This window comes from Ahaetulla prasina, chromosome 5, assembly GCF_028640845.1.
Source record: "Ahaetulla prasina isolate Xishuangbanna chromosome 5, ASM2864084v1, whole genome shotgun sequence".
In the NCBI taxonomy this organism is placed as follows: Eukaryota; Metazoa; Chordata; class Lepidosauria; order Squamata; family Colubridae; genus Ahaetulla; species Ahaetulla prasina.
Genome location: NC_080543.1, coordinates 22,348,569 through 22,372,219, shown reverse-complemented (window position 1 = coordinate 22,372,219; position 23,651 = coordinate 22,348,569). Strand labels below are relative to the sequence as shown.

At 40.0% G+C, this 23,651-nt stretch overlaps 1 protein-coding gene across 1 annotated transcript in view; it reads left to right on the top strand.

Annotated features, from left to right (window-relative positions):
• The window catches only part of GUCY1A2 (guanylate cyclase 1 soluble subunit alpha 2), a 217,212-nt gene that overhangs the window by 125,350 nt on the left and 68,211 nt on the right, over positions 1-23,651 (top strand). The window contains exon 6 of the mRNA XM_058184553.1: positions 22,104-22,247. Coding sequence (XP_058040536.1) covers positions 22,104-22,247 — 144 coding nt within the window. The remainder of the gene's footprint in view (positions 1-22,103; positions 22,248-23,651) is intronic.

Here is a 23,651-nt window from a genome sequence, read left to right as displayed (position 1 = left end):
AGCGTACGGGTCGGTGGGAGGCATGTGGAAACAGCAGGCGGTCCCGTAAGTACCCGGGCCCTAAGCCATGGAGCGCTTTGAAGGTGGTAACCAAAACCCTGGAGCGCACCCGGGAGACCACAGGGAGCCAGGGCAGGCTGCGCAGGCGGGGTGTGACCCGGAGCAACGCGTGCTCCTCAATCACCAGCAGCTGCATTCTGGACTAACTGCAGTCTCCGGGTACACTTCAAAGGTAGCCCCATGTAGAGAGCATTGCAATAATCCAGTCGAGAAGTGACGAGAGCATGAGTGACCGTGCATAAGGCAAAATATTTTATGACCGAATGATTAATCCATTGACTTTTGCAGCCCTACTACATAGAAATAATAAAGCAGAAGCCTCCAGCTGCAATTTTTTATTATTTTTATGTTTGATTCTAATACTTGTTACGGTCTCTGGTCTAAGACTGTAATAATAAATTGTTGACTATACTTGTTACAACTTTATGGCATTTGTTCTTAGCCCTTGTAGGAGAATATTTCATAGAGGAATAGTTGCTTTTCTATAATATATTCTTTATACTCAGGAACTTCTGATTTCTGTCACAGAATACTCACTCAGTTGGCAATCTTATGCTGTATGTGCTTGGAAAATTGTCTGCCTTGTGTAAATCAGTTGATTCAACAATTCAAACTCAGTAGCTTAGACCTGTAAAATTGAATTAGACCCACCTTCCCAGGCTGCTACTGAGTTGGTAGGTCTGATTGCAGCTTCTGTCACTCCCTAACTAGAATGGCCGATGGCTGTCTAGCTGTAACAAGAATCATATTTGACGACTCCCAGAGGGAATAACTGAATTAGATTCTAACTTTCCTAATTCACTAGAGATAGCCAAAGCCATTTGACACAGAATGTAATAATGAACTGATGCACATTTGCAAGTGAACATCCATATGACAATGAGCTGTTGCTGATCCTGGCTCCCTAATAAATGCTGCAGTATAATACAATATTCTGATATTGTAAGTGTGCAACATGTTTGACAATGCCAGGGAAAATATGCCTGTCTAGTTATATGTACTATATTTTACAATAGGATATGAGTTTTTTCCCTTTCCAAGTAATTTTTTTTAATGCCTCTGAAAATGAGCCCAAAGGTTAGCAATTGCTTGAAACCGTTAGGGTTAAAGGTTGTAGCAATAGCACTTAGGCTTAATTACCGCTTCACGGTGCTTTACAGCCCACTCTAAACAGTTTCAGAGTCAGCATATTGCTCCCAGTAATCTGGGTCCTCATTTTACTGACCTCGGAAGGATGGAAGGCTAAGTCAACCTTGGTGAGATTCAAACTGCCAAATTGCAAGCAGCCAGCAGTCAGCAGAAATAGCCTGCAGTATTGTGTTCTATTGTGTTCTAACCACTGGCTCTTGTATCTGGTGAATATAACCCTTATATCCAAATAAGGCTAATCTCTCTCTGCCCTGCTCAGTTTTATCTCTTTCCTTCATATTTTTTTCCTACCAGGAAGTTCCATCCCTTCTTTTTCTCTCTCTCTCTTCTTGTGGCATATCCATCCTGGTTTTTCTCCTTTGAATGAAAAAAGCAAAGCACAGTTTATGGTTTTACATTATATGTAAATCAGCTATTATGAATACAGTTTGAAGAAAGCGCAGCTTAGCCCAGTATATGAAACTAACCCCTATGTGCCAACAGAGTTCAGGAGACGGTCTGGCAAAACAGAATTTTTGGCTGCTAAACAGAATCAATATTCTGAAATACTATCATGCAGGAACTGAAACAATATTTAAAATGGCATTAAAATGATCTGACCAAAGGGTGAATGTGATTTAAAGGATTAATTATAACAGAAAATACTTTTAGTATGTTGTAGATCTCACAAGTGAACAAAAAGATGCATTAAAAAAAATAATGTTAGCAGTTTATCTCTTACTTTTCCAGACCTGTCACAATTTCTTAAATGAGCAGAAACTAAAAGCTTACATTTCTCATTATAGCCATTCATTCTCAATTATATTTAATATTTCTAGGCATAGTCATTTCTAATTTAATTCGCTGCCAGAGTTACTTCAACTTCTAACAATATGTAAAGTCAGGAAAGCATATAAATATTCATATGCAATTACTCTAATAGAAATCTACATACATCTTCCTCCTGCATGTTTAATGGGAAATTGATCAGGATTTGGCTACAGATTTATATATTGTATTTCCTCAAAATGAAAATAACCCTAATCAGCTCTGAACAACGTACAACAACCATAGCATGATAAAACCGAGAAAAATTCTCAGAATAGAATAGAATTTTTTATTGGCCAAGTGTGATTGGACACACAAGGAATTTGTCTTGGTGCATATGCTCTCAGTGTACATAAAAGAAAAGATACGTTCATCAAGGTACAACATTTACAACACAATTGATGATCAATATATCAATATAAATCATAAGGATTGCCAGCAACATATTATAGTCATACAGTCATAAGTGGAAAGAGATTGGTGATGGGAACTATGAAACGATTAATAGTAGTGCAGATTCAGTAAATAGTCTGACAGTGTTGAGGGAATTATTTGTTTAGCAGAGTGATGGCCTTCGGGAAAAAACTGTTCTTGTGTCTAGTTGTTCTGGTGTGCAGTGCTCTATAGCGTCGTTTTGAGGGTAGGAGTTGAAACAGTTTATGTCCAGGATGCGAGGGATCTGCAAATATTTTCACGGCCCTCTTCTTGATTCGTGCAGTATACAGGTCCTCAATTGAAGGGAGGTTGGTAGCAATTATTTTTTCTGCAGTTCTAATTATCCTCTGAAGTCTGTGTTTTTCTTGTTGGGTTGCAGAACCGAACCAGACAGTTATAGAGGTGCAAATGACAGACTCAATAATTCCTCTGTAGAATTGGATCAGCAGCTCCTTGGGCAGTTTGAGCTTACTGAGTTGGCGCAGAAAGAACATTCTTTGTTGTCCTTTTTTAATGATGTTTTTGATGTTAGCTGTCCATTTGAGATCTTGCGATATGATAGAACCCAGAAATTTGAAGGTTTCTACTGTTGATACTGTGTTGTCAAGTATTGTGAGAGGTGGAAGTATGGAAGGGTTTTTCCTAAAGTCTACCACCATTTCTACGGTTTTGAGTGTGTTCAGTTCCAGATTGTTTTGGTTGCACCACAAGGCTAGTCGTTCGACCTCTCGTCTATATGCGGATTCGTCATTGTCTCGAATGAGACCAATCACTGTTGTGTCATCTGCGAACTTCAGTAGCTTAACAGATGGATCATTGGAGATGCAGTCATTGGTATACAGAGAGAGAGAAGTGGGAGAGCACACAGCCTTGGCGGGCCCTGTGCTAATTGTACAGGTATTTGATGAGATCTTGCTTAGCTTCACCTGCTGCTTCCTGTTTGTTAGGAAGCTTGTGATCCACTTACAAGTCTGTTCCGGTACCTGTAGCTGGTTTAGCTTAGTTAGAAGAATGTCTGGAATGATGGTATTGAATGCTGAACTAAAGTCTACAAAAAGGACCCTTGCATAGGTCTTTGGAGACTCAAGATGTTGTAGGATGTAGTGCAGAGCCATATTAACAGCATCATCTGTTGATCTATTTGCTCGGTATGCAAATTGCAAGGGGTCTAACAGCGGATCCGTGATGGTTTTCAGGTAGGAAAGCACTAGCCTTTCAAAGGTTTTCATGACTACAGATGTTAAAGCAACTGGTCTGTAGTCATTCAGTTCCTTGATGGTGGGCTTCTTCGGCACTGGGATGATGGTAGAGCGTTTGAAGCAAGAAGGAACATAACACATCTCTAGTGATTTATTGAAAATATGGGTGAAGATGGGGGCCAGTTGGTCAGCACAGCACTAAAAATTCTCAGGAACCCAACTTCCCAAATCTGTCAACCAGATTTGCCAAATCCAACTGTATCAAGTTGGATCAAGTTGCAGATCTTATGTTCCCGCTAATATAAACCAATGAATGTATGTGTCAAACACAGAGCTACATATACATCTGTATTTACACTTGTCTGTACAACAGCGGTCACCAACTGGTGGTCCGTGGACCACTGGTGGTCCTTGAGAAATTTTTGGTGGTCCCCAGAAAAATTATTTGCATTTTTTATATTGCACTAAATCAGGTGTCCTGAAACTACAGCCCCTGGGACAGATAGGTGGAATGAATGCTTTTGTTGCTGCAGAGAGTCTCCCCCTTCGGGGTCTTCTTGTGTGGATCGGAGGAGGGCAGAAATTCTGACTTGGGGTCTGCTTCAGCCTCTTGGTGTGGGGCTTTGGGCGAAGGCTGGGGGAAGAGCCGCTGGTGGCGAAGAGCTGGAGGGCCTTGTTCCAGTGGGACTGCATCATGGCCTGAAACTGTCTGACCATCACAGCCCGCTGAGCCTCCAGGCACCGGTACCTGGCCTTGCACTCCCGCAGGTCTTTCCTCTGTTTGGAAAGCCTATGCTTGTAGTCCTCAGTGAGGTGCTTCTACTGAGCCTCCTTCTCGGTCAGATCCAATTTGAACTGAGCTGTTTTGCCAACTCTTTCTCATAGTTGCTGCTTAGCTCCAGCAACTGCTTCCCGTTGGGGCCCTAAAGAGCCTCGGCGGACAGGTGAGGAGTAGCAAGTAGAGGCTGGCAAGGTGCCCCTCAACATGAGTGACACTGAGTTGGACACGCCCACCCAGTCACTTGACCACCTTGCCACGCCCACCCACCCAGTCATTAGGCAGATCGTATTGGTGGTCCATGGGATTTAAAATTATGAATTTAGTGGTCCCTGAAGTCTGAAAGGTTGGTGACCCCTGCTCTATAAACTACATTCTCCCCCCCCCCAAGATGAGGCCAAGTGGAAAAGAAGATGTATTACTTCAATTAATAACTTTAAGGTACTCTTACCCACCTGTTAAATAAGATGCCCCATTCAAAATTTACAATATCCATTAACAATCATTCTCTGTGGCAAACACATAAACCACTCTCATAGAGAACACAAATTACACACCCACATGTCCATTCCCCTTCCTCAGAGATATGGGAAAAAATAGGGCCAAAACTCAGAATGACACGTATGATTCTTCCAAGCTGAGTTCTCATGTTCGCACCTATAGAAATAGCACTTAGACTTATATAATGCTTCACAGTGCTTTAATGCTCGCTCTAAATGGTTTACAAAGTCAGCCTAGTTCCCCCAACAATCTGGGTCCTCATTTTACCCACCTCGGAAGGATGGAAGGCTGAGTCAACCTTTGTTGTGACCCAGGTTCCTGGACCCGGACTCCTGGACTCGGATGATTCAGAAAGTGAGGGAGAAGACCTGGCAAGCCCTGCTTCTCTTGAGCCCTTTCCCTCCCTGACACCCACTCAAAGGGAGGAGGAGGGGCCGGCAAGACCTGGTTCTCTGGAGCCTTCTTCTGATTTGGCAACGCCCCAAGAACAGTTTTGGAGTGATGCAAGACTGCGCAGGCGTGACCGGTGCGCGCAGCAGAAGCAGCGTTGGGATAAAGCCAAGTCATAATTGTCATGCAGTGACATCTGCAGAGACTATAAATAGGAGGCGGGACTTCCTGGTTTTTTGTCTTGAACAAAGCAATGAATTTGCGCGGGCAAACTGTATCAATGGAGGGAAGAATATTCGTGAGTAATTCTGGCCTTATCTATAATTTCCTCGTTATCTCCAGAAACTTGGCAGGCCCGTGGGTAGACGTGGCCAGGACATCTATTTATGTAAATAAAAGGAGAAAAGAAGGCCTCTGACTGACTCTTTGCTGGGAGTATTGGGGGGAGGGAAACAGAACAACCTTGAGCCTGGTGAGGTTGGAGCAGCTAAATTGCAGTCAGCCGGCAGTCAGCAGAAGTAACCTGCAGTACTGCACTCTAACCACTGCGCCATAGATAATATCATGCCAGACCACAGACTCCACTGTCTGCATCTGCTATATACTCTGGAAACTATTAAGCAGGGCTGTCTTCACTCTTTTTGTCTCAAACATAACATCCAGACGGAGTTGCCTCTTACTCCTTCAGAATGCACTCCGTCTACGTGGGGATCCACCTCCTTACTACATTTTACACAGAAGCCTCATCCAGCTAATTTCCACATTTTCAACAGCTTATTGGACATGCTGGTGGCGGCACCGTGGTGGCACAGTAGTTAGAATGCAATTGTCAGGTATAAAGAAAATGCCATACACACAAATGATGGTTTGAATCCTTTACCGGCACAAACTAATATCCATAAAGCAATACAGTAAGATTTGTTGGAGCTAATGCTTTGTGCTCCCCACCACCTTATAAAGCTTTATCACCCAGGTGACCCTTAACCCAGCTCCCCCACTACTCATTAATCATTGTTCCATTAGATACTGTAATTAGGCATTACTCCCACATGCTCCCAGCCCACTGGCCACTCCTCCAGATTAGCTAGCATTCCATCCATTTCTAAGCGTTTCTAGATTAGTCATCTTTACAGCTGTTTCCAAACTTCTCTGTAACTCTCAGTCTCTTAGCCGCCCTCAACAGCTGCTCAGCCGCCCTCAGCAGACCCCAGCTGCACTCACTGCCAAGTCCATTCAGAAATGCTTGCTGCCAGTCCATGTGCCTTAAATGTCCAGAAGAGTCTGCCATGGTGACGACCACGTCAACAAATGGTGCCTGCAGCTGATGAGTGGTAAGGGCGCAAGCCGGGAGAGGGATCTTCATGTTGCTTGGTGGCCAGGAGGTAAGCTGAGGAGCCAGGGTGCGATCGGAGCCGCCACACCGCCAGAATCTCCCCACCCAACAAGAATGGCAGCCCCGACACATGGCCGCATGTTGGGGCTGCCAGCAGTATTACAGGCTAATTCTGCTGACTGCCGACTGCCAGCAGTTTGGCAGTTCAAGTCTTACTGACTCAAGGTTTATTCAGCCTTCCATCCTTCTGAGGTTGGTAAAATGAGGATCCAGATTATTGGGAACAATATGCTGACTCTCTAAACTGCTTCAAGAGGGCTGTAAAGCACCATGAAGTGGTATATAAGTCTAAAAGTTATTGCTATGCATAATAGAAATTTTAGAAGCATCACAAAAAGCTTTGATGATGTTAATTGCTGCACTTCATTGAAATGAATGGTATCACTTCTGCAGTGTGAAGCACTTTATCTATTTCTTCACCCAGGTCTGGTACTAACCTTACCTTATTACTGTTTGACTTGATGGCTTTGGCTTTTGTCCTGTCTTTGTTCTGTGGTATTGATTTAGTCTTTGTTCTGTGGTATAGATCATGTTCTGTGATATAGATCAACCACACAGTGTTGTGAACAAAGGAGGTGATGCCAAGTGAGTGGCAAATGTTGCTTGAGTTTGAGTTCTCTATCCCAAATGTACAAGCTATTTATATTTTTGTATTCCAGAGTTGGTTTTTTTCAAGTGGAAAATTAGAAAACTTATTTTTAGTTGAAGCCGCATATTATAATAGTGAGAGATGGAAGTGGCATATTGATGTCTTACATGATCAACACACCCTTCCACTACCAGTAAATTATTAAAAAAAAATTTTTCTAAAAAAAACATAAGATGTTTTTAACTAACTGATAGGGAAAAATATTTCAGGAGTCTTTATAAAGAGCAAACTCTGTTAAGAAGTAGAACAATAAGAGAAAAAGGAAGAGAGAGAGAGAAAGAAAGAAAGAAAAGAGGGAAGGAAGGAAGGAAAGAAGGAAGAAGAAAGGAAAAACAAATGCTGATTTCAAAATCTTTATCACTTGCTTCTCAAAATCATTCTAAATATATGTATCTTTCATATATATTCCTTTTGTTCTGTGGGAACAACCTGAACAAGGAGTTGTTGAAGGACGGCTTCAAATTGAACAGAAAGTGCTCTTCCCATCCTACCATTCCTTCACTCCCATAAAATTTCTTTTGAGGAAGAAGTTGAAAAACTATCCATGCTTTGCCAGTGTTTAATTTGGCCTTACATAATCAGCATTATACATACAGTATTCATCCTTTGGCTTTAGCATTATTTGATTAGAACATTATAATAGAGTTGAAGCCTACTAAGTAAATTTGTCAGTGAAAATAAATTATGACAAGACTAATGAGGCAAACGTCTGTCTAACATTAAAGGCATTTTAATGGTATGCCTACAGAGGGTAAAATTAGATTAATTGGATTTAAAGTTAGCAGAAGTAAGAAAAAAAGTTAAGGAACCAATACAATACTATTGTTAACATTTATTGCCTGCCAAACCAAGAAAACATTTGAAAGCAAATTGTAGATCTTTGAGAGACATATAGTAGCAGTAATGAAAGCTTTAATTACTGCAATGCTCTCTACATGGGGCTCCCCTTGAAGAGCACCCGGAGGCTCCAGTTAGTCCAGAACGCAGCTGCGCGGGTGATAGAGGGAGCGGTTCGGAGCTCCCATGTAACACCCATCCTGCACAGACTGCACTGGCTACCTGTTGTCTTCTGGGTGCGCTTCAAGGTATTGGTTACCACCTTTAAAGCGCTCCATGGCTTAGGACCGGGATACTTACGGGACCGTCTACTGCCATTTTGTACCTCCCATCGACCTGTGCGTTCTCACAGAGAGGGACTCCTTAGGGTGCCGTCAGCCAAGCAATGTCGACTGGCGGCCCCCAGGGGAAGGGCCTTCTCTGTGGGGGCTCCTACTCTGTGGAACGAACTTCCCCCTGGACTTCGACAACTACCAGACCTTCGGACCTTTCGCCGCGAACTTAAGTCTTATTTATTCCGTCACGCAGGACTGGCTTGAATTTTAATTTTTTAGTTGATTTTATGGGTTTTAATTTTTATTAATTTTATAGGGTTTGATTGTATTTTAAAATTGGGCCAAATTTAATAAGTTTTTTAATGTCTGTTTTTAGTATTGCATGTGTTTTCATTGTATTTTATCTTCGCTGTAAACCACCCTGAGTCCTTCGGGAGAAGGGCGGTATACAAATTAAAATATTATTATTATTATTATTATTATTATTATTATTATTATTATTATTATTATTATTATTACTACTACTACTACTACTATTATTATTATTAGTAGTAGTAGTAGTAGTATCATTATTATTAGTAGTAGTAGTATCATGCCAACATCTGTTGGGAGACAGATTCTTCCAGGGAATTCCTGACCATCCTTGGTGGCAAACCTTTTCTTTTGGAAAATGGACTTAAAATGGACATGCTTACTAGTAGAGCAAACATAGATAAAAAAGGAGAAGTACCACGGACTTTGGAGAAAAGTGATAGTATAGTGCAGGGATTCTTTATTTGAAGCAAAACTAAAGTTGAATGTATTCAGATGTACTGACTTAAAGAAAATGGGTTTTAATTAATTCAGAAACAAACTAAGTAGAATTCTAACAGTAAAGGTGTTCAGCACGGGATATATGATACTAAAACACAATTGCAAACAATTCCAGCAGGGAACTAAACACATCAGGAGAAGAAGTCAATGTTGCATCACAAAAAGCTTAGGGAGGCAAAACAAAACAAGAGAAAAACCATCTGCTAACTGGAAAGAAGAATACTTACCAAGAAAGAGCAAGATAACATGGAATTGCAAAAAAATGTTACAAAGAATAAAGGTCTGGAGTTGGCTAAGGGTTTCTTCAAATCCAATAAAACAAGAGATACGTTCAAAATAAAAAAAGTCATTATACCAAGTGCTCAGTTAAGATTGCGACATTCCAACAATCGACAAGAAATGATAAAACTATTCAGCTCTTACTTTGAATTCAGCTTCTCCAATACGGAGGTAAACTAAGCAAATGTGAAAAAAAAGATCGAGATGTCGGATGGAAGTTTCAGATTGATGGCAATATGGATAAATCTCATTTTACTTGTCCCAAATGTGCTTTTTCAGGAGGCAACTAGACTTTCTCATCCAAGAAGCTTCTTCAACTCTGGCAGGATAGTGGGGAATGGAAGGATTTATCTTGCAGACTGGTCATTTGCATCCTTTTGCAGTCCTTCGTGGTTTATCTGTGTCCTCAGGGTCACCTGAGTAGTGCTCCTGGTTCCTGTAGTCTGCATTTTTTTCTTTAGAAATCCATTCTTATTCCCACACCATTCAAAGGGAGTTCATCCCAAATTACCAGCTGTCTGCAAGGAATATAAATCCTTCCATTCCCCACTGTCCTGTCAGAACTGAAGAAGCTTCTTGGATGAGAAGTGAAATGTCTTCAAAAGAAAAAACCAAGAAAGTCCAGCTGCCTCCTGAAAAATCACCTTTGGGACATCCATGACCTGGATGACTGAGAATCTCTACAGACGTTCACTTTACTTGATTTCTACTTTTACCAGTCTTAATTTCATTCTGTTCATTTCTGATTTGTTAAAAGAAATAAGTATCTACAGGAATAAAAATCAACATGAATTTCAGTTTGTTGGGGAAGTGTGAATTGCATGAATCTGCATTTATCTTTATTTATCTTTATTTATTTATTTTGTCATAACAATATATGTAGGTATCATACAAAAAGATTATATAATATATAAACACATATATGGGTAAATATAAGGAGGTATAAGCATATATGTATACAGGAGGAAGAAAAGAAAAACAATAGGACGGGAACGGTAGGCACGTTTGTGCGCTTATGCACGCCCCTTATGGTCCCCTTAGGAATGGGGTGAGGTCAATAGTAGAAAGTTTTTGGTTGAAGATTTTAGGATTATGAGAAGAGACCACAGAGTCAGATAAAGTATTCCAAGCACTGATGATTCTGTTACAGAAGTCATATTTTCTGCAATCTAGATTAAAGCGGTTGACATTAAGTTTAAATCTATTGGTTGCTCTAGTATTATTGCAATTAAAGCTGAAGTAGTCTTTGACAGGAAGGACATTACAATAGATGATTCTGTGAGTTAAACTTAGGTCTTGTCGAAGGCGACGGAGTTCCAAGCTTTCTAAACCTAGGATTTCAAGTCTGGTGGGATAAGGTATTTTGTTGTTTTCAGAGGAATGGAGAACTCTTCTTGTAAAATATTTCTGGACACGTTCAATTGTATTGATGTCAGAGATGTGGTGAGGGTTCCAAACAGGTGAGCTGTATTCTAGAATTGGTCTAGCAAATGTTTTATATGCTCTGGTTAGTAGTGTGGTGTTTTTGGAAAAGAAGCTACGCAAGATTAGGTTTACAACTCTTAGAGCTTTTTTTGCTATGTAGTTGCAGTGGGCTTTGGCACTTAGATCATTTGACATGAAAACTCCAAGGTCTTTAACGGGATGGGGGTCATCTGTAAGGTAATGTCCATCTAGTATGTACTTAGTGTTTGGGTTCTTTTTTCCTATATGTAAGACTGAGCATTTGCTGGTTGAGATTTGGAGTTGCCAAGTTTTAGACCAAGCGGTTAGATGATCAAGGTCTTTTTGAATGATAGATGTATTGTCTGTGGTGTTAAATAGTTTGACATCGTCAGCAAAGAGAACACAATTACTTGAGATATGGTCACAAAGATCATTAATGTATAGTATGAAGAGTGTTGGTCCAAGGACGCTGCCTTGAGGGACGCCACTCTTGACAGGAACAGGATTTGATAAAGCATTGCCAATTTTGACCACTTGTTGTCTGTTAGACAGAAAAGCAGATATCCATTTGTGAAGGGGTCCTGAGATGCCATAGGATTTTAGTTTTAGGAGAAGTTTATCGTGTACTACTGAGTCAAAAGCTTTGCAGAAGTCTATGTAGATTGCATCTATTGTTTTGCCTTGATCAAGCTTTGTAGTCCATATGTTTTTACAGTGGAGTAGTTGTAAGTTACACGATAATTTTTTCCGGAAACCAAATTGTTTATTGGAGAGTAGGTTGTTAGTTTCTAAGTGTGAGGTAATGGATTGGTTGATGATTGATTCCATGACTTTGCAGGTGACGCAGCACAAACAGTTTAGTTAGTCCATCCAAACAGTTTAGTTAGTGTTGCTGACCAAGCCATTTCAGATCCACACCTTCTCAGTAATGTTTTTGGAGTTCTTTCTAGGTGCCTGAATTTTTGTACACTGTTTCACTGTTCTCATTTTTTGTTTCCTTGATATGATTTTAATGTCTACATACATTGGTAGGAAAAATGTCCTCTATGCTGTCCGGCTGCATTTCATTCAAAGGTATAGAACAAGGTTTCTACTATGGCTGGCTGGGGAATTCTGGGATTCCAAGTCCACATCTCTTAAATATGCCAAGGTTGAAAAACACTGGTGTAGAGTATGCCAGGGGTGTCAAACCAGTGGTGAAATTCAATTTTTTTTACTACGGTTCTGTGGGCGTGACTTGGTAGGCGTGGTGTGGCTTGGTGGGCGTGGCAGGGGAAGGATACTGAAAAATCTCCATTTCCACCTCATTCTAGGGGAAGGATTCTGAAAAATCTCAATTCCCTCCCCATTCTAGGGGAAGGATATTGCAAAATCTCCATTCCTTCCCCATTCCTGGTGGAAGGATATTGCAAAATCTCCATTCCCACCCCACTCAGGGACTAGCCAGAGGTGGTATTTGCTGGTTGACCAAACTACTCAAAATTTCCTTTACCGGTTCTCTGAAATACTCAAAATTTCCACTACCGGTTCTCCAGAACCTGTCAGAACCTGCTGGGTTTCACCCCTGGATTTCACCCCTGTGTCCAACTCATGTCATCATGGCGACATCATGTGACATATTGGGACTTTTTTCCCTTTTGCTAAAGCGGGCATGGGCATGGCCAGCACAGGACTCATCCAGCCCCCGGGCAGGGAGTTTGACAGCCCTGATCGAGGTGATTTTATTTTTCAGAGGTATTTCAGCTCTCTCTGAAAACAGTGATGGAAAGACTAGATGTAATTAATCTCTGTCTAATCAACTGCCGTATCTCCACTGTGGTGAACAAAAGTAGTTGAGTAGCCTAGACTATAAAAATAATTTCCCAAGGAATTACTAATGGCTGCAGCAATGTACGGCAAACATATCTCCTGCCTACTTTAAGTCAATTCACCATTCTCGCAGCCCCTTCCACCTGCTCTTGAAAGGAAATAAAAAAACACATGAAAGGTATGCAGACAGCAAAAGGAATGGAGGTGGATAATTTTATTGGCAGTCTCCTGCAAAGACTAAAGAACTTTCTGTCATCTTATTCTTTGATTGTTAGGAAAAGAGTGGTAGTGGCATCAAAGAATGGCAACTTCTATAAAGCCTCCAGGGACCAATATCATCTTAAGATACAGATCACAACATATAGATATTTTTTTCTGCAAAGACATGTTCTACGTTGTTCGTTTTTTCCTCTGCAAATAATTTTCTCTATTGCCACCTGCTAAATGTTGCTATCATTTCAGTGTTGTTCCTAAATTATCTCCCTTTCAGTGTCTTTAACTTCTGCAACATGAATGGTTTAGACATTTGTTTTGCTCCATTTGAAAGATAAATTACAGGCCATCACAGTTACGGATGATGTAAAAAACAAAGAATAAATTAAAAAAAGAAAAGAAACTGTTTGAAAGAAAAGAGGTCTAGTTCAAGAAGGCAAATTGAAGCTCTTTAGTGGTCATTGAAAGATGAACATGCAGTTTCTACATGGAGAGATGACAGAGCCTTGTAGTCTTCAACTTTATGACCACAATTGGGACCAGATTTTCCATCAAATGAGTCACACCCAGTTTTACCACATTTTTTGCCATGGTTTTTCTGCGAACCACTGTAGTTGTTAAGTAAATCAAGCAAATGCAGTTTCCTTCACCGATGATGCTTGTTAGAAGCCGACTGGTAAGATTGCAAATAGCAATCCAAACAATCCTAGATACTGTAACTATCATAAATACATACCAGTTACAAAGGACCTGGATTTTGAACATGTGACCATGGTGAGGCTTCAATGGTTGTAAATATGAAGACCAGTTGTAAGTCACTTTTTTCAGTGCTGTTGGAACTTTGAACTGTAGCTAAACAAATAGTTATAAGTCAAAGTTATCTGTATGCTGGAGATCTTTAATACTCCTGTGCACGATATACCATGGCCATGCTATCCCAATATTTCCCCAAAACATAGGAAACAACTACATGCATGCAGAGATGATTGATAGATAGATAGATCGATAGAAAGATAGATCGATAAGCCAATATCGCAAGGAGTCCAAAATTTGATTGTAAAATTAAGTGAATGTTAATATATACGTTCATAACAATGTATGTGAGTGGATGAGTACAAGCCAAAGTATTACTTATACCAGCGTTTCTCAATCTCAGCTACTTTAAGATTATAGTCTTCATAGACATTGTCCACACATCTTAAAGTTGCTGTGGTTGAGAAACATTGATCTATACTATTGATTAGCTGGAAAGCAACATATATAGTATGTGTTAACCCACTGAAGCAACTACAGACCTCTTAGTTTATGAACTAGTTTTAGAGTACCCTCCAGTCATGCAGAGCCCTTTACCTATAGGCAGATATTTTTTTAGGAAACTGGTTTTTTTAACAATCAGGGAAGGCAGCTTAGCTACTTTATCCACACCAGCGATTATATTTTCCGCAATGTGGCTTGGACTGCCTCCCTTCTGTGCTGAATGCTGTAAACCTGCTGTGGCCTCCTGGGTTTAACCTTATGCTCCTGCTCCTTTCAAGGATGAACTCTTCACGGAAACCATGACAGGCGGACAGAAAGTAGTCTTTCAGAGTGTACGGCTTTCCTTTTACTGAAGATTAATAAACAGAAGCCAAAGTTGTTAGCAAAAAACATGAAAATGTATCCTGTTTCCCTGAAAATAAGACATCCCTTGATTATAAGCCCAATTGGGCTTTTGAGCGCATGTGCTAAAATAAGCCCTCCCTGAAAATATTTAAATGCATGAGCAGGCAGTCCCCGCCATTTCCTCTGGTTAGGGTTAGGGAGACAGAGCTGGAAATCAGATAAGATGGCAAGAGGAGCCTCGTGTTCTACTTACCCCAAAATAATAAGACCTCCCTGAAAATAAGGCCAAGCACTTATTTCGGGGTTCAAAAAAATATAAGACAGGGTCTTATTTTTGGGGAAAGATGGTAAGATCTAAGAAAACTGATGAATAAAACAGCTTATAGGGTTGAGAAGAAGGTAAAATATTTGGGTATAATTATAATAAACATAATGGGGATACGGTGGCTCAGAGGCTAAGACGCTGAGCTTGTCGATTGAAAGGTCAGCAGTTCAGCGGTTTGAATCCCTAGTGCCGCGTAATGGAGTGAGCTCCTGTTACTTATTCCAGCTTCTGCCAACCTAGCAGTTCGAAAGCATGTAAAAAATGCAAGTAGAAAAATAGGGACCACCTTTGGTGGGAAGGTAACAGTGTTCCATGCGCCTTTAGCATTTAGTCATGCCGACCACATGACCACGGAGACATATTCAGACAGCGCTGGCTCTTTGGCTTTGAAACGGAGATGAGCACTGCCCCCTAGAATCAGGAACGACTAGCACATATGTGCAAGGGGAACCTTTACATTTACCTTTTATGATAAACATGAACAATTTGTTATTTCAAAATAACTTTATTATGACATGAAATGACGTAAAACAAGATACGTTAAAATGGGACGTTAGTGGTTAAGCTGAATTTTTTTACCTAGAATGTTATTTTTGTTTCAGGCAATACCTATTTTGACTACTTGAGATACCATTTAAACAATGGCAAAGATATATCTAAATTTATATGGCAGGGTAAAAAAATATAAGATAGTACTGTACAAGATGCAAAAGAAGGAGGAAGATTGGGTCTACCGGATCTGAAATTATGTTTTGCATTCTGTTGTTCTGCTTGGATGAAAGAATGGGAGAATGTTAACAAATAGAAGGCTATTTGAGTTAGAAGGACATGATCTGAGATTTGGGTGGCATGGATATTTATTCTCAGATAATGTAGATTTTTTAGGACACGGTGGCTCAGTGGCTAAGACGCTGGCTTGTCGATCAAAAGGTCAGCAGTTCAGCGGTTCGAATTCCTAGTGCCACGTAAGCAGGTGAGCTTCCGTTACTTGTCCCAGCTTCTGCCAATCTAGCAATTCAAAAGCACTTTTAAAAAATGCAAGTAGCAAAATAGGGACCACCTTTGGTGGGAAGGTAACAGCATTCCTTTGGTGTAAAGTCATGCCAGCCACATGACCATGAAGACGTCTTTGGACAGTGCTGGCTCTTCAGCTTTGAAATGGAGATGAGCACCGCCCTCTAGAGTCGGGATGACTAGCACATATGTGTGAAAGGAACCTTTACCTTTACCTTTTAATGTAGATTTTAAAAATAAGCAGTGTGATGGCCTAATGGTGAAGACCCTCACCCCTCACTCAGAAAGTTTACAGTTCAATCCTAAGGAGTCACAGATGTTTCTATCCTAGGGTGCAAAGAAAGAATATCTGCTGCGAACTCCACATAGGCATCAGGAAGGGGATCTGGCCAATCAGCGCTCAGCTCCATCCAGTCGCCTCAACTCTACTCTGAATTAAGGGATTACGGGATTGTAAAAAGGGAATAATGTAGATGTTAAAAATCATTATGTCAGGCGGGCCATTCTTAGAGTATGGAATAAATATAAATTTTGATTCTGCCAGAAAATATCCTTGTGTCTCAGTGCAAAAAGCATTTTAAAGACAAGAAAGGATAAATAAACATAAATGGCTAACTTATTGTAATGTACTAGAATTTGCTCAAGGGGATTGTAAAATAAAATAAAGAGAAAATTTGACAATAGAAGAATGTCCTTGTGGTTTTCTTATGTAAAATTACCAGAAAGATTTAAAGTAGATAAAATATGTTATGGTTTTGAACAACATAAGAGGGAGTTTGTAATAGAATTATATACTAATGATATGATATTGCTAAAATGTATAAGCCCTTGTTGAAACTTGAGTCACAAGAAGAACAAGTGAAAGAATCTATATACTAAAGCTCTCCGTCCTGTAACCTTTAACTGAGCAAAACAGTGATTCATAGGGCAAAATGTTTTGAACCAATGTACCTCAGCTGGATTAATTTACAGAATGCATCTAAAATCCAGAAGCCATGACTCCTGTGGAATTGAATATTGAAAATTTTATAAAACATGTTATGTCATAAAAAATATACTAAAACATAACTCTCCACTGAGCCTTGGTAACAGTTCTTGAGGGTTAACTGTAGCTAGTTTATCCACGATCTCATGCCACATATTAGCAACTGTGCTCTGGAATGGAGACAATTTTAGTGACATTCCAGCTTCAGGTGTTGGCTTCACATCCACTGGTTCTTTGGGGTCTTCTTGAGTCTGGGATGTAATGTTTTGTCTCTACTTGTGAGATCAGCTTCTCTTCACTATGTTGAAGCATTGAGCAACTAGCTGTTTCTCAGTGGATGCATTCTTCTGTCCATCCATAGTTCCCTCATAAGTTCCCACTCATTACATCTGACGTTGTAATAGCATTCCATCAATCCCAGGTGCTTTTGTCTTGACCATGTATGGTTTGTTCCAGTAACCACTTATCACCAGATTGACCAGGTTTCCCAACATCTGATGCAGATCTTGTTAATCCAGGTGACATCCAAGATGTCATGACTCCTCTACATTATGCCATTTTCATAATTTGAGGTAGGCAAGTGAAAATTAGGAGCCCTTTGCCCAAGGATCCCTGTTAATAGGGTAGATATCAACTGGATTTTAATCCTGGTTTCCTGAGTCAAAGGCAACACTGTAGCAACCATGTTATCCAACTGTGTGTGTATGAGGGAGGGAGGGGAGGAAGGGAGCCTTGATAAGTGGACAGAAAAGACTCCCTTGGACTACTCATACTCTACCAACCACATATAGAGATTATTGAAATACTGTGCAACCAATTCTCTTCCAGCACTGTGAACAGCTCCCAAGTACTAAGCAGTGAAGTCTTTCCATTGGCTTTTTTACTCCTGCAATTGGATGAGAAAAAAACAGAAAAGCAAAATAATTTAATTACATATGTCTTCTTGAATAACTGTTATTTTAGGTGGTAGTAGAGAGAGAAAGGTTCCAGTGAGCCAAATAACAGACCACTACCAGATCTTTAGTACATTGCTGATTGTCTTGTCTGGGGATGCGCAATTCTGGATGACCTCTAGATTTCTCAATGTCCTGATGCTGCCATCTGTTTATCTTTATTTGTGCAATTCAGTTCAGGTAATGCTACTTCTGTTATCCTCTTTGATTTGAAATTGGTGCAAGAAAAAAAATGATATATACACTTCTAAAGTAAAATAAGCTAGGGTGTACTCTAATGGGCAAAGGAATAATTTTGAGGAACAGTAAGAAGAGAATAATTTTGAGGAATAGTAAGTATGGAGACAATACTGAGACATTTGAGAAGAATTTGAAAAGAAATTTGAGTCTAAAATAGAATTTTAATCCCAGTAAGCATCTCAGACAAGTCTCTCCTTAATTGTCATGAAGATAAGGGAAGGGGGGGGGGTGGCATATTCTGATTTACAAGATTCTGTTACTGTAAAAAAATATTAGCAATCATGATTTTGGTTTCTGTCAGGCCCCAAGAATCAAGAACAACCTGTTATTTAAGAGTATTTTCCTTTATTGTTCTTCAGCTGTAGACAGAATCTTGCCTGATTAAAGCAACTATTTGCACAACTACAGATATATTCTAGGAACATCTAGGGAGGAACTGTTTTAATCTTATTAATGTGGACCACACTTTCCAAGCTCTACTGCCTCTTTGCACTCTGAAATGCATCTCCTTCCTCTTGGGAATCCAGACTACATTCCACTACATTTTTTCTAGTCTGGTCTACTTTGAATGACTGATGCACACATGTACATCATGGTTCTGTTGGTCTGCAGACATTTACTGGCATTCATCTTAGTCAGCAACATCCCCTCTATTACCAGTCTTGACGATAAAAGAGTATAGCCTAGGAATAATTATTACTTGATAGTAATATTTAAGATATAAGCCACCTATAGCAATTACAATGGCAATGTGGGAAGTTATAATCAATACCAAAATGAGTTTTGGTTATTAAAACAATGTTTTCCAAATCAGTTAATTTTTAGATAAAGCCTGTATATGTACACTAAGTTATGAAGCCCACTGAACATGATGGCAGTTTCTTATATAATGTGTGTGTGTACACACATATACATATATATGTGTGTATGTATGAGTATATATATGTATGTGTGTGTGTGTGTGTGTGTGTGTAGCTTAATTAACTTGATTAGGAATTAATTCAGTTTCCAGATGGATTTTTTGCAGCCTGAATCTGGTAACCCTGAGCTGGTATTAAGACTTTCATCCTCTATTTCTGATTAAAACCATGGGACTTCTAACAATATTTTAAGGCTGTATTTCTGTGAACAAAGAGAGAGATGAAGGTTTGCTTGCAAAATATTTGCTCTGTTTCTCTGTGATTTAAAGGTGCAATTCAAAGCAGGAAGCTTAATAAAAGAAGAAAGAAAATTACCTAGCCTGGACTTGCATTATTTGCTTCCTTTCTCTTGTGCCTTTCCTCTGATCTACAAGCCTTCGGGTGGAATTATGACTGTGTACTGGTTAAAATACTAATGTTGCAAATTGTTGTGCCTGCGCTGTTAGGGATTGAATACTAACGAAGAATCCAAATCAAAGTCAGCTTGGCATTCTTCTCTTCCCTTTAAGAATCTCTCCTTAGGATAAGTAAGATAATTAATTCCACCAGAGTCTGCTTCACGTCTCTGTAAAACAGAGATTCAAATCAAATCTCCACAAAAATCCACATTCTGGACAGAGTGGACCTCTGGTTTGAAAGAGGGGTCCCTACATTAAAATTGAACAACTCACTCTCAACAAAGAGGGAGGGGTACGATACCACCTATCCCTTGTTTACAACACTTTCAGCAGTCCCGAGAATGTCCTACACCCATTTGTACTCTGATTCAGTTGGCCCTGAAGGTACAGATAAACCCCAGTGAGTGACCTCAACCTAAGAAAGAGTGCTAATGACCAGACGACTACAAGGAATATAAATCCTTCCATTCTACAAGGAATATAAATCCTTCCATTCAGTCAAAACTGAAGAAGCTTCTTGCCTGAGAAGCAAAACGTCTTCAAGGAAAAACAAAGGAAGTCCAGGTATCTCTTTGGGGACAAACATGACCTGGATCAGAGGTCTCCAACCTTGCCAACTTTAAGACTTGTGGACTTCAACTCCCAGAGTTCCTCAGCCAGCTTTGCTGGCTGAGGAACTCTGGGAGTTGAAGTCCACAAGTCTTAAAGTTGCCAAGGTTGGAGACCCCTGACCTGGATGACTGAAAATCTTCACAGACAAATCTCCACAAAGCCATCCCATATATTAAACTAAAAGTGCTGTCAGCCTTCTGCACTTTAGTCATCTCTCAACTCCAGATGGAAAACATTGATGTCCTCCTGATCCTAGACTGTAATACAGGTCCTTGCTTACCAACAGTAATTGGGACCAACAACTTCAACATTAAGCATAGTCATAAAGTCCAATTGTGAACTTTATAATTATGTCATCTTCATTAATCATAAAGTCCAATTCAGGGGTGAAATCCAGCAGGTTCTAACAGGTTCTGGAGAACTGGTAGCAAAAATTTTGAGTAATTCGGAGAACCGGTAGCGGAAATTTTGAATAGTTCAGAGAACCAAAAAATGTCATCTCTGGCTAGAGCCAGAGTGGGATGGGAATGGAGATTTTGCAGTATCCTTCCCCTGGAGTGGGGTGGAAATGGAGATTTTGCAGCATCCTTCCCTTGCCACACCCACCAAGCCATGCCCACAGAACCGGTAGTAAAAAAATTTGAATTTCACCACTGGTCCAATTGTGAACTTTATAATTATGTCATCTTACGGCTGCAGTTTCAGCAGTTCAAGTTGTTATTGTTAAGCAAATCCTGTGGAGTTGTTAAGCATGATATCATGTGATCGTGATCACTCTTTGTGACCTCCTTGTCAACTTTGCTTGTTGGAAGATGGCAGGGAAGGTTATAAATCACAATCATGTGACTGCAGGATGCTGTGACTCAAGGACCGGTCATAAGTCTCCTTATTCAGTGCCATCATAACTTTGAATGGCCACTGAATTTAATTATTAGGTGATTTAATCATTGAGTTAATTTGAATTGTTACGTGAGGACTATCTACATTATGGAATTATAAGGATTCTGTATTTTGTTGGTTGCTTTACTCTGATTTGGGAAGGCAGTACTGGTATGCCTCTAAGAGTTGATTCTGATAGAAGTGGTCTATAACCCTTTTAACATAATTAAAAGAATGAATAAATACCTTGAGAATGGGCCCCAGTCTAAACAAAAATGTGAAACATGGTTGCAAAATGCATAGACATGTGTATGGAGATTCTCAGTCATCCAGGTCATGGTTGTTCCAAAGGTGTGGGGTTTTTTTTTCTGTTGAGAGAGAGCTAAGACAACGAAGTCCATATTATGGACAGACAGGATCACTGGTTTGAAAGAGGAGTTAAAGAGGTCATCTATGTCAAAATTGAACAGCCCTCTCTCAACAGAGGGGGAGGGAATACGACATCATCTATCTCCAATCTACAACACAGTCCTTTCAACAGTTCCAAGAAGGCTCAACACCAATTTGCACCACTCAGGTGACCCTGATAACATAGATAAACTTCCAGGTGACCTAGCGATCTGCTAAAAGAATGCAAATGACCATCTGTCTGCAAGGAGTATAAATTCTTCCATTCTCCACCATCCAGTCAGAGCTGAAGAAGCTTCTTGGATGAGAAGCGAAACGTCTTCAAGGAAAAACCAGAAAGTCCAGTTGCTTCTTGAAAAAAGCACCTTTGGAGAAAGCACATAGACACTTTTTTTTTTACTGGTATTACATATCCAGTAATCTGTGTAACGATAATCCAAACATTCTATGTTCTTTTGGTATAAGCTCTTATAGCTCACTTTGTTATACAAGTTGTTTTGAGCGCAGTCGTTTCTTGTTCACTATGGAAAATAATGGCAGCGAGGTGTTAAGATTTGATGGTGCCTGTTTACAAACTTGGAGGGTTTGTATGTACTCCCTTTTCTTAATAGCTTCTCTTATTGATGCTCTGCTAAACATGTTTTTAAACAGTATTTGGTGATTGTAAATACTTAATGGTACCAATTCCCCACTCATTATCATATGCTTGCATTTGATTTGCCTGTTTGCTGCAGGTGGAGACAATAGGGGATGCATACTGTGTGGCGGCTGGGCTCCACAGGCAGAACCTGAATCATGCAAAGCCAATTGCCCTTATGGCCCTGAAGATGATGGAGCTGTCAGAGGAGGTGCTCACACCAGACGGAAGACCAATTAAGGTACCTTCTTTTCCATATATTTGCAGCAGTTTGATGAACGAAAAGAGCAGCCTATGCTTTCTAACATAGTGAACAATGTGTCTAAAGTTACAGTCTTGGTAGAAGAGGTGAGTGGTAGACTACAGACTGAGCATGGTGGTCCAGGATAATATCCCACTTAATTACTTACTCAGGCAATGATAAGGCATTGGCAAAGGGTTGAGAAGAGCCATGGTAGCACAGTAGTTAGAATGCAGGATACTTCTGCTGACTGCCAGCTGCCAGCAATTCAGCAATGTGATTCTCACCGGCTCAAAGTTGACTTAGCCTTCCATACTTCCGAGGTCAGTAAAATGAGTAGCCAGATTGTTGGGGGCAATAGGCTGACTCTAAACCGCTTAAAGAGGGCTGTAAAAGCTCTGGGAAGTGATGTATAAGTTTAAGTGCTAGTGCTAGAAACCTGTTATGTTTCCCTTGTGGGCTTCTGATTGTCTGCTGTGGAAATAGCTGGAGTCCATCATACTATCTTAACTTCCTAGACCATCATCCATAGGCAACACGTAGCTTCTCAGTTATTTTTTTGTTTAGTAATTAAAGTATTCTGGGATTCAGATCTTCAGAACCAAATTATCAGATAAACAGGACCCTAATTTTCCCATTATATTTATGGAGAAGTTACAACCCTAGGCTAGAAACCAGGAGACTGTGAGTTCTAGTCTCATCTTAGGGATAAAAGTTACCTGGGTGACTTTGGGCCACTCACACTCTCTCACAGGGTTGATGTGGAGAAAATAGTGAAAGGAAGCAGTATTAGCTATGTTCGTTGCACTGAGTTATCTATAAAAATAAGGGCAGGATTAAAAAAAAAATTAAAAAGAGGGGATCAAGCTTCCAGTAAACTTAATGCCTTTAGATTACTTCAAGTTCATTGCACTTCAAAAATGGAAGAGAAATGGCCAAAATTCTGGTGAGCTTTAGGATTGATGTCTTTGATTAAAGATTTGTGCTTCATATGCAATCTTAGATGAGAAATGAGTACTTCAAATTTATGTTGGAAACGTGGACAGCATGAAAGGCCATTTTTAGCATACCTGGTGAATTTATAAAAAAACAAGAAATTTTAAAGATCAATATTTAACTGAAATCAGAATTTTTCTGTCTGGAATTAACGGGCAGTGTATTGGAAAATAGACACGGAAGTGTTTTTTTTTTATACATGGTTACTCACATGACATTATATGTCCAAAATGGAAAGGCTCTGAAATACCATGAAGAATGGTTGGTAAAGTTGACAGAACTAGCAGAAATGACAAGGTGAACATGTTCGACTAGAGAAAGATCAACAGCTACATTTAGTAATGATTGAAAACCGCTTGTAGTTATTTTTTTTTTACAGAAAATGAGAAGAATGGACTTGTCATTTAT